Source organism: Bison bison, unplaced genomic scaffold (assembly GCF_000754665.1).
Source record: "Bison bison bison isolate TAMUID 2011002044 unplaced genomic scaffold, Bison_UMD1.0 scf7180017864508, whole genome shotgun sequence".
Taxonomy (NCBI): Eukaryota; Metazoa; Chordata; class Mammalia; order Artiodactyla; family Bovidae; genus Bison; species Bison bison.
In genome coordinates, this window is record NW_011495064.1 from 6,918,517 (window position 1) to 6,930,740 (window position 12,224).

At 41.8% G+C, this 12,224-nt stretch overlaps 1 protein-coding gene across 2 annotated transcripts in view; it reads right to left on the minus strand.

The window, feature by feature from the left end:
- The window catches only part of RNF149 (ring finger protein 149), a 25,727-nt gene continuing 13,503 nt past the window's right edge, over positions 1-12,224 (minus strand). The window contains exons 4-7 of one of the 2 annotated variants that reach the window (XM_010829652.1): positions 8,664-8,746; positions 6,269-6,365; positions 2,902-3,100; positions 1-624 (exon numbers count right to left, since the gene is read on the minus strand). In XM_010829652.1, coding sequence (XP_010827954.1) covers positions 581-624; positions 2,902-3,100; positions 6,269-6,365; positions 8,664-8,746 — 423 coding nt within the window. In that variant the 3' untranslated portion in view covers positions 1-580. The remainder of the gene's footprint in view (positions 625-2,901; positions 3,101-6,268; positions 6,366-8,663; positions 8,747-12,224) is intronic. The other variant, XM_010829653.1, reaches the window with a different exon arrangement.

Genomic DNA, 12,224 nt, shown 5'->3' on the forward strand with positions numbered 1-12,224 from the left:
CATGTGACAGCTTTTTTTATTTGTAGGAAAAAAGGGACAAAACTTCCCTCCCCATCAAGGTTATTAGAAGAAATTAGATAATAAAAGGGAGAAATAAAATTACTCAAGCCCACCCGTACTTTTCTCACAATTCCAAATTTAAAAAACAACAATGAAAGTGCTCTCAGGTTTGGAAATCTCTAAAGTACAGAGGTGTAAGAAAGCAACAGACTTCTCTCATCACACAGACAAGTTTAATGTTCGAAAAAAGCCTTTCCTCCAGGGAAACTCGCATGACCAATTACTGAATATAATCATGCAACTCCATTTCAACTAGTCTAAAGTCAACGTGCTTAGGCTAGAACCATCCTAGAGAAGACAGAATCATCTTATGATACATTTCAATAGATAAATATATCAAGACTAATCAAAAAGTATCTTGAAAGAATAAAATAGCTCTTTGTATACCAAATTAGAACCTGAAAGGTAAAAGAATGTACATTATTTTCACATATACAAACTATGCACTAAAGTAACAAAAATAAAATGTCCTTTAATTCGAGCCCAGGCTCTGTCCGAGACACGGTCCGCAGGTCTCGCACTAGCAGGCGGGTCCGTCACGCTGAGCGTCGCTCCTGCCTGTCTCTATAACAAAGCAACGGGAGCTAGTGTTAGTCGCTGGGCATATCCTGGGCTTTGGTTACATAAACACTGTTACGTTTGGAGAGCGTCATTCATGAAACAAATTACAGAAATTTTTAAATAAAACTTACATGGAGAAACAGCAACCTATTCCAGACAGAGAGTTAAGAAAATATAAAAACACCTGCTTCACGTAGAGCATGAGAGCTTTTCTAGTCTAATTAGCAAGCATGTGGTCAGCACTGTGCAACAGAAAAGATGCAGGCTGAGCTGCTGGGATTAACTAGAGTGTGTTTCCAAACACGCAGCGATGGCATCACCACCCATGAAGACAGCAGCTTGCGTTTACTGGGCAATGTATATTGACCCTACGAGCTAGAGACGGCTACATTATTATCCCCAATCTAGAGACTGGAAATGGAGACCCGGAGAGGTTCAAACTGGCATTCGAGTCCAGTAGGATGTTACTAGGAAAGGAGAACAGAATAATTTTGGCACAGACGGTTTCTTTCAGGAATACAGTACCTCCTCAAAACTAGGAGAGCCAAGCACTGTGAGTTCACCTACAAGCAGACCTGAGGTCAAGTGGGCCAGAGAGGAGCCCACTGCTGCAGACACCTTCTCCAGGGAGTGGGCTGCCCTAATAACCCCCACCTTCATCTCCACATGCTCCTGAGGGTCGAGAGGGTGTTAGGTTAGCTACTGATGCAGTTACATTATACTCTGGAAGTCCTAAGGTTGGCTGGAAAGAATTAACTTTTTTCCAATGTAACATTTCTCAAATGATGTTGTTATGATGGTAGGCTAGAAAAAATATTAACACATAAATTACTTGTCAAATTTACTGGTGAACAAATACTTAGAAATTCAGCTTAAGAATTTTACCTGTCCTGAAATATCTCAAGGGTAGTCAAGTAGTAGAGAAAACAAATTTCGTTTCCCTTCTGGAGACTGAAGGAAACGCAAAAATTACAATGAAATGCATCTGGGCTCACTGCAGTGGAACTGCTGAGAACAGGGCGGTTTATTCCCAGCAGGAGACCCGGCTAGGAGAACTCCTACACGATCAAGCTTTCCACTTCCTAATTCTCTGAAATTCATCCTCCCTTTTTCTTACACAATGCATTCTTTCTTCCTCTGGTTCTGCTTTAAAACTTCAGTTCTCACGTTTCTATCTTTGCCTCCCAGATTCTAAAAATGTACAAAAAAAAGACAAACCAATTCAGTTTGAATATTACCAATTTGGAAAAATATGCTTCTTTTTCCAGGTTGACAAATTCAAAATTAGAAGCATCAATTCTTCTCAGTTAATCTATAAATTAATTCAACTATAATAAAAATTTTCATGGGATTTTCTTATACATGGTAAATTGATTTTAAGATTAATCTTAAAAAATGCAAAACAGCTCAGAAATTTTTTAAAATAAGAAGAATAAAGATGAGGGAATTTGCCTTACCTTGTGAATATCACAACATATTATTCACAAGTAATGATCACTAAACAACTGACAAGTGGTTAAATATTTGGGAAAAATAGTTCAGTTAAATCTTTTCTGAAGCTATGTGCATTAAAGATTTAATAAGCATAAAATACAAAACCACAACTGTTAGTAAAATATAAGTTAATAACCCCGAGAAAGACTTTCCTAAGTTAGCATTCTATCAAAGGCAGAATCATGCAAAGTATGAGAAGGCTGGACATGATAAAAAACAAAGCAAAGACCAAAGAGCTCTTAGAACCAATATGAAAAAGTTAATTTTTCTATAGAAAAATAAATTAAGGATGAAATGGGCAACTCAGAAAAGAAATAAAATGACCAACAAATATGAAAAGAAGGTAGTTGCATCAGTAACTTAAAAATGCAATTCTTTCTATTTTACCTATGAGGAGGACACAGACAGACAGGTGGTAAACATACACACTGAAGTTATCTCAGTGTTACTGATGATAAAAGTCCACCAGCAGGATGTGGTTTACAGAAACTATACTGAACCCAGAATAACCAGCTGCACAAAATCACATGTCCTGTCTACAGATACAGAGTTTCGTACACTAAGAGGAAGAAACGGGTTACCACACATAAATTATATTCTCCTCCTCCTCACACACAGAAAAAAATCTGAGATACATTTATCGAAATGTTGAAACAGTATTGTGTCTGTAGGGCTAAGACTGTGGTTTCCATTTTTCCTTTATATTTTTCTGCACCTTATGTGCTTTTTCACTTTCATTTAAGCACTGGTAACACCACTGTGTTTGCTAACCGGCCAGTGACTCACCCAGCAAGGCTGTGTTTTCACCTGCATCCTCTTTAAAGCTGGCGTCACAGGGTGGCACGGGGTCACTGGTGGAGGGCGACTCGGAGCTGCCGGTGTCACTTCTCTCACCGTCCGATACTGTGAGACTCAGCTCTGCAGCCGAGACACCCCCAGGGGGAGATTCTGGGGCAGTCACCTCCTGCACGTCCTCAAGCTCGCCCTTGAGAGTTAGAGCAAAGAAAACACCTTTTCTCAGTAACAGCACCAAGCTTATCTATCATCATCTGCTCATAATTCAAACAAACTATCTAAACACCAATATTGCAAAAAGCACATCAGTAGTGTCTTCTTAGCATCACCAGAAAGTGAGTTACTTCTAAGTAGCTTTTCATGGCCTAAATGCTTTTCCTCCAAAAAACCATTTTTCCCCTTGACACAAGTGATGCCACCTTTTAAACTACTTCCTGAGCAGCCTGGCTGGCTGCTGAGCACTGAGACCAGGGCCCTGAGCTTGAAAGACCGCCCTAACTGCTGCCAGCGGCCAGGGCTCAGGACAAGCAGGCTCCTGATCATCAGGGGTGCAGACTGCCCCCCTTCACTCAGAGAGCACCAATTATTCTGCACAGGGTGTCTGCTGCTCCCAGTGTGCCTCCACTTCCCCATGAGATCAGGAAAGTGGGTACAGGAGGCCCTACAAGCACCCCTGCATTGAGTCTCAAAACCTGGGGGCCATCCAGAAACTTTTTTGAGTAACACCAAAGTTGTGAGGGACGAATCTGCTGGTAAAAGGCCGACTGGGAGCGGGTGGGTGTTCCTGTGAACCTGGGCTGAGACTGAACACCGCACAGCCTAGCTGCCGGCTCGACTTCTGGGGTCCTCAGGGCCAAAGGCACTGCTGTTCCCGCTGCCGGCTCCGCCTGTGTTCTAGAACCTTCTCCCCACCCCTGGACACAGTGTGGCTCACTGCCTTCCCACAGGCACCCCCAGAGAAGACGTGTGCCACACCAACCAATAAGTCCTGCTGGGCTGCCGTCGCACCCGCGCTCCCACTCAGCCCACCCTGATCTGTTTTTCCAGGTACCTGTCTGAATACCTGCCAGGCTGAACTAGCTGCCCGTCTCAGACCCCACGTGGTCACTCGCCATTGACTTGTGATACGAAGATCCATTAACATGCAGCTCAAATGTCCCTCCAGAAAGCCCTCCCTGAACGCTCCCATTGCTGCTGGCAGGGTCAAGGCCTCCCCTGTCTGTGTCCCACACTCTCCAAACAGGCTTCCTTGGCCAGCGGGGTGGGGTGAACGCCTGCCCCCGCCCCCCCCGCCAGCCCAGATGGCGGAACTCCTAGGAGCCAGTGAGCAGAAGGGTAGAGTCTTGCGCAGCTCTGTCTCTCCAGAGCCACGTCCAGACCCAGCACTGCACACCCCTGATAACGGCCGGCCCCAGAGCAAACACGACAGGGACAAGAGGCATGTCAAAGCGGCCACGGCTGCAAAGTCAGGTGCCACCCTGGAGTCTGTGAGGGCCAATGGCTGCTCTCACTGTGGTCACTTTCTCCCTGTGGAAATTAGAACTAGTTACCACACGAGAGGAGAGTGTAAAACTCTCTACAACTCAATGCAGGAGGCTCAACGGGTCTAAAGAAAAAGAGATCTGTCAAAGAATTTAAAAAATAAATAAATAAAGGCAAGACAAGTTAATTTCTTAAGTGTGATTTCAAATTACTGTAAGTTTCTTCAAAACAGGAAACAAGCTTTCTGGGAACACATATTCTAGCCTCCTGAAACTAACGTTCTGAAAGCAAGATAACCTGATGTAAAATCAGTCTTGATTTTTAACATGTGAAATATACGTATATACATTTCCAAAAACAGTCTCAATGCTAAGGCCAATGGAATGCCTTTTCCACAAATGTTTAGAAATGAAAAGCAGGTCTAAAGTTACCAACTAATGAAGACAGCAACTCAAAAGGCGTTTCAGAGTTAATCTACAGAAGGAAAAGGAGGAGGAAAACTGCCAGGAAACTGCCTGTTTAATCCCTGGCTTCCACTGTTTAAGACATGGTCCCAGGAGGGCTGGGTGAGAGAGGAACGTGCCACGGTCACTAAGAAAGCCCAGAACACCCGCCAAGCTGAGGAGAGCCGCCAGTTATCAAAACCTACCAATCAATGAACATTAGAGATTCTAGAGCAAAGACACGCTTTCTAGACATCCAGGTGGGTAAGGGCACAGTAACACAGTTCTGCCTCCCTCTCTGTGCTCCACAGTGAGGCCTCTGCAACTCACACTTAAACACTGTAATTCACCGAAAATCACACTGGTTATTAAGACAGTGCGTGGTCCCTTAGCTCTCTTTTAAAGATATACTGAATTGGAAAACGAAAAGTATTTTGAAGGGGGCCTGCAGCCTTGAGGGCTGATACAGTCACATAAATTCATTATCATAAAAAAAAATCTCTTTAGTAAATGTTGCAAAAACATCTTATGTTTAGCAACAAGAAAAATATTATCTGATATTTAAATTACTTCTCTCAAAGATCTCTTGGGACAGTAATAGATTATCTCTAGACTCTAAAAGTGTAACAATCTAGGAAAACCTGTTTTCCCTCTTTTGGGTTGGAGGCTAGTTAAGAGCTTGGACCCTGGAATTAAGCAAACTTACACCTGAAAGCTGATAACCCATCACATCACCTGTGACTTTAGGTGAGCGACTTCTCCCTAAGCTCGTGCTTCTGGTTTCTAAAGGTGGTTACTAGAACAGCGCTCCCCTCTCAGAGGGGCCAGGAGTCAATATTTTGACGTGCGTAAGTCATTCAGTGCACAGCTGCAATAACCTGCTCTCTTTCACTCCGCCCTCCCGGCTCTGTTCTCTGAGCGCAGCCCTGTGACCAGCTCAGTACGGCAAAGTGATGGAGCACATTCGCTGCAGGAGGAATTTCCCTTGCGCTATCTGACTCTGAAACCCAAGTATCGGGAGAGCTCGTGTCCAGACGTGCTAGTTTTCGCTTCCTTGTATGTAAAATGTGCACCTGGCTCCTTGCAGGTCAGATGTTTTACAATAATTATTTCTACAACACTGACCAGCATCTACAAGACCCTGCAGAGTGTTACAACATATAGCAAAAATACCACTCTAAGTATGAACTTTAAGCATACACCTAGTGTATTATTCGATAACCCTATAAGTTCATTGATTTTTGGGGACTGTCTTAAGAATTTACTTTTGATATAGAGGAAAATTTCTTCAGGAACCAGAAGAATCCTAGAAGGAGCATCTGGTTCACTCCTCCTGCCTCTCTGGTCAGGAACAGAAGCAAATCACTCAGGGAGAATGGGGGGCAGTGGGGTGAGGGGAGCAGAGATTGAATATAAACAAAAACGTAACAAACCCAATATCCCAGGGCTTTGATGACATCAAGTTTACACATTGGACACGTGCGGTGATCCAAAAGCCATGGGTCAATGCATATTCTATGAAAAATATGCCTAAAAAAATTAAGTACGTGTTAATGTCTTAAAATAATTGCTTATACCTTATAAAGGAAATAACACATCCTACCAACTCATCTTCTTGTTTACAAGTTAAATGCCATCATATCAAAATTCCAGTGTATCCACTTACCCCGGGAGGTTATCTGTTCTACTTTCCAAAGTAAATGGAATTTGGCATTGAGAGGGAAATTCCCCCTTCACTGCACGAAAACAGCATGGTTTATTTCTGTATCATGCTGGAATGTATTTTTATGTGCCTCTGTTAGCCTTTCGGGAATGAATGTGACCTAAGAAACTGAAGAGTAAACTTAACAGTGACAAACTAATAAAAAACTGACAGTATCTTCTATAAAGTGACTCCAGTAGAAACACAACAAAATATCAATTAAAATATTAAAGTTATCTTTGGGTTGCAAGTTAAAAAAACACTTATTTTTTGTCTTAATGTATTTTTGTAGCATCTACATTTCTCTAGAATGAACACATTAGTTTCGGAATCCAAAAAAGAAATCACATATGAATTTTCTTTTACTGAGGTCTTCGCTGGCTCACTTCCCCTCTCGGGTGATGAGTCTGCAGTTTATCTGTGCTTCAGGTAAGCAGGTGTGGAGATCAGAACCACACCGGTCAGGCTCAGAGGCCAGCTGTGTGATCAGATGCTATGACTGTGAACTAGAGCCTGAGGCCCCTCTGCACCTACCCCAAAGGCTGTTCTGAGGAGCCCACATGCCATGTGGCTACTAAGGTAGTGGGCACTATAAATCCTCAGCAATTTTTCATTATTATTACTGTCGACACTGTCTAAAGACCTTTTCTTCAAAGGGAAACCTGCCAGGACAGTTAAAAACAACAGCAGGTAAGGATGTAAGGTGGTCCAACCCAGCTTGTCTTGTGACCTATCCAGCCTTAAACTGAAACTGACCCAGAGGAATAGTTTTGAGAAAAATAAATATGTTGGTTCCATTGGGAAATCAGTTGAAATAAATCACAGGAGAAAACTGGGGTGGGCTGGGGGCAGGAAATGAAAACCCCACTAAGGCGACCAGGATACATGCACATTCAGGAGACACTCAGCTGTTTATGACCCGAGTGCAAGTCCCAGCTCGGGCGTCAGGAGCATCTCCATCTTCTGTAGAAGGAAACCTGGCTGCTCACTGTGTGGCGTTCAAGTCAGAAGGACTTGCCTCCAACCAACCTAGAATAATAATTCTTTTCTGTTTTCATCAGGTTCTACAGGACCCCGTCAACTGACACCGACCCCAATTCACTAAGTACCCGGCACACTAACCCACATGAACTCCTGCAGACTTAAGTTCACTATCTTGATGCGGGGAAATTAATTTTCTTATTCTGATCCTCATTACTTGACGTCCTCTACAGAACTCCTGAGAACTTTATCTCCTATAAAGTACTGGTATATACTCTGAACACTCGCAAACATAAAGTGAAGCACAATTAAATACTAACTTGTGACCTGGTTCTAATCAGTGCAAAGCAGAATTTAAAATGACCAGCTTTAAAACATAGTCTCTGTACACCTTTCTGCTGACAAAGCAATTTTTAAAGAAAAGTTATCAAAGCATCTCATGATTAAAAAGGAAACAAATTTCTGTTGCTAAAAAAAAAAAAAAAAACTAGTTAAATAAAGGAGGAATATTTATTTCACACAACCCCAAAAAGAATCCAAACTCAGGGTACAAATAACAGCAGAGCCTAATCTAAGAAAAAAGGCATCTCCATAGAAAAATAACAGATAAAGATACATAACCAGGAAATGTCTTTAAGGATAACATTTCTAATAAATGACTGGGAAAATGTTCACTAGTTTAAAACATAAGAATTAAAATATTTAAAAGCTAAAAAAAAAAAAAATTTAATAACAGCAGAGCCTGAGCCAGGCCTGCTGACTGTCCCTGGCCTCTCCCCCAGGGCCTTCACCTGGCCAGCTTCAGTTTCCTTTCTCCCAACATGGCAGACTCTCTCCATTGATAAATGTACAGTATAGACCCCCAGGACTGTACTGAAGCCTCCTTGACTATAAGATTAAAAGCCAATCTGCAACAAAAGGAGACAGTGGGTCTTAATGGTCACCTAAAGTCTTCAAGCAAAACAGTCTTAAATAAAACAGTACAAGAGGACCTTGAAGACTTTGAGCTGCTTTTCTAAGAGGTGAGATGATCACAAGATGTCACCTGATAGTAAGATCTTCATATCCTGAAAGACATGTTAACTCTTTGGTCAGAAACCTGAAACCTGTGATTTTTTAACATCTCAGAAAGTAAGAGAACGTACTTGCATGGCAGAATTCTGATAATGTCCCTTCCTTTAAAATTTTCAATACACACTGCACAACTTTCAGCATCGACATCAATCCCCTGCAAAAAAGAAGAGCAAAGAATTTGCTGTATTCTTAGCAAATAGTATGTGCTTCCGTGGTGGCTCAGACTGTAAAGAATCCCTCTGCCAATGCAGGAGACTTGGGTTCAAGCCCTGGGTCAGGAAGATCCCTGCAGGAGGAAATGGCAATCCACTCCAGTATTCTTGCCTGGGAAATCCCATGGACAGAGGAGCCTGGCGGGCTACAGTCCATGGTGTTGCAGGGCTGGACAGGACCAAGCAACTAACACTAGTAAATAATATACTCCTGGTAAAACTCACTAAACAACAAAATCTAAACAAAAACAAAACTCACCACAACTCAACTAAAACAATGATGAATTCTAGTCTGCATTGGTACATCCTGAAATTATATACAGATAATTTCTACTTGGTATTTATCTTTACCACTATCAAGAGATTTCATTTTTAAAAGAATTTGTCTGAAAAGGAAAAAATTTCATTGTCTACCTAATCAGACACGAATAATGTTTAAATAAGAAAGGAAGAAAAGTGAAGTCGCTCAGTCGTGTCTGACTCTTTGCGACCCCATGGACTGTAGCCTACCAGGCTCTTTCATCCGTGCAATTTTCCAGGCAAGAGTACTAGAGTGGGTTGCCGTTCCTTCTCTCTTTAAATAAGAGGCTGTTCATTTTTTTAAGTGACCATATTTTTAAGGGCTGTAGAAATGCAAATGCATGCTTTATTATAATATATATTTTTTCAAATATAAAATTTATAAAGAGAATGAATATCTAATAAGATATACGTTTTCTGGAATCATTGGAAATATAATACAAAAGAGGTTCATTAGAATATGCTAAAGAACAAAGTTATAACTTGTAGATGAGAACATGCAAAGTTATAACCCACAGATGAGAAAATACAAATGAGATACTCTAAGACCAAGTATCTGAAAATATTCACCTCACTAGTGATAAAAGAACCACAAATTAAAATAAGTTACCTTTTTTTTTTAAAGTCACTACGTCATGTCCAACTTTGCAACCCCATGGACTCTAGCCCACCAGGCTTCTCTGTCCATGGGATTTCCCAGGCAAGGGATCAAACTCACATCTCCTGCATTGGCAGGTGGATTCTTTACCACTGGGAAGCTCGAGTTACTTTTTCCTACAGCAAGTTAACAAAGTAAAAAGAAACAAAAATCTCTGGGGAAGCAGTCTTGTGACACAATTTCAGCTTCTGAGAATCTGTGGGTCATGACCTTTCTGGGGGTGTCAGCTCATCCCACTTCCCTGGGTACCACCGAGATCTGTCCACCTGGCTTCAGCCCATCAACCAAAGTAATAAGCATGGCCGACCTGGTCACCTGACCCAAATTTGGCCAATGAGTTTCTCTCCTCCAGGACTCTGGGATAGGGACTCAGTTACCAGTGTCTGTAGCTTTAGCAAGTTAATTTTATGGAACACAGCTTCAGAGTCATCATGTAATTATTTTAAAGTATCTTTAAGCACATGGGTCACTTGTTAACAAGCAAGCAGTAAAAACTGATTTTATATGTGGATACTGCTATCAAAGACTGCACTAAAATTAACTTTGTCACTGAACTTAAAATTAGATGTTTCAACTAGACATTATCATGTTTTTTCACATGCCAAGAAAGAACGATGAAATCATTTTTACTTCCCTAATGGTCTGCAAGCTTATGCATTACTGTGATTGAGTCCATAAGAAAAACTAGGAAATAACCAGTCTCCAGAACTCAACAAGATGCAGATTTAAGAAAACACACAGTCTTTATGTGCACAAGTTAAACATGTAAGATTGCCAGAAAATCCAGTTAGATACCTCATGGATCATTTATGGAGGCTTCTTTTTTTTTTAACTATTATTTCTGACAATAGTCTGTAGAAGCATATTTTCAAAATTGTTCTGTACAGGAAGAAGGTAATATCAATTGACTTATGTTCTCAAAGACTTTATACAGCAAATTACACATATGAATCTATGTCTTCTCATACTTAAGGACAGATTTCCTGCCAGAGAGTAGAACACACATTTTAAGAGGAACATAAAAGTATGCTTATCATACAACTTCTAGCAGAACGCACAGCCTGTCTCAAGATACTTGCTGGGGACTCTCTCCCCAAGGGGGTGCTTCCCTGATGGCTCAGCTGGTACAGAATCTGCCTGCCAATGCAGGAGACTTAGGTTAGATCCCTGGATTGGGAAGATCCCCTGGAAAAGGAAATGGTAACCCACTGCAGTATTCTTGCCTAGGAAATTCCATGGACAGAGATGCCTGGTGGGCTATAGTCCAAAGGGTTGCAAAGAGTAGGACATGACTGAGCAGGCATGCACACACCCCACGTGCACACGCGCGCGCGCGCGCACACACACACACACTCTCTCTCTGCCTCCCCCCACTCCGCCAGGGACCCTCGTAATTTGTAAATCATAAGTTAATCTACCCATGAGATGGGATTTTATTTTTCACTTTTCCTTTTAAATACAGCCACATGGAAAGAAACCTGGACTCTGCACCAAGCCTGCAAGTTCACTGTTACTACAATGTAAGGCATCTGGGAAAGAATGCAGCCAACAATGATTCCTGGAGTATCCTAATGGTAAATACTCCACAGGAACCGTCAATATCTGATCCCAAAGCTTTAAAATCAAAGGTCTATAAATGTAATGAGTGCTATCCTGAAGCTTTAATCCTTTAAGTAGGTCACAGGAGGAGATGTGAACCCAAGGGCACTTGGGGATCGGAGGCTGCAGTGTCGGCGTGGACCAGGTCTCAACAACTCATGGAGGAAAAGAAGAAAACCCAAACGATGGAACCCGCCCATAGCTATGTCACCTCAACGTTTCACAGCACTGAAAACGGACCATTAAAAGGATAACTATTCCTGCATTAGCAACTGTTTTCCTTGTAAGGAACCTACCCTCTAAGAACATGAGGTTCTGAAACTTAGGATTTATTGCAAAAATGCTTCTGAACTCTGCTATGAGTTTGGCCTTTTAGAGACTTCCCTAGTGGTCCAGTGATTAGGACTCAACATCTTTTCTCCTCTTCTCCGTAAATCCGTCTTTTCTCCCTGTAATTAAGGGAATTAGAGAGAATGTACAGAGTATAAGATTTAACAGAGGTGGATTTAAGCCTCAGTGTCTGGTAGAGAGAGGAACATAAACTATGTTCCTTCAGAGTCACCTGTGTCTGACTGACTGCACCATCCAGTCTGGCAGCAAGTAACCAGTATGGCCACCTGAACATCTGACATGCAGCCAGGGTGACTGAGGCGCTGAGTTTTCAGTTTAATTTAGTTCATTTAAATTCAGACAGCTGTATGTGGCTAGGGGTACCTTCCTGGGCAGCACAGGTATAGAAGGCTCTTCACATACACTGGAGTGTTCCAGTCAATTTTTCTTTAAAATAAACACATATGTCAAAATTAACAAACTAGCCAAAACTCCATGATCAAAACTATTAGCTGAGACATACAAATGGATTG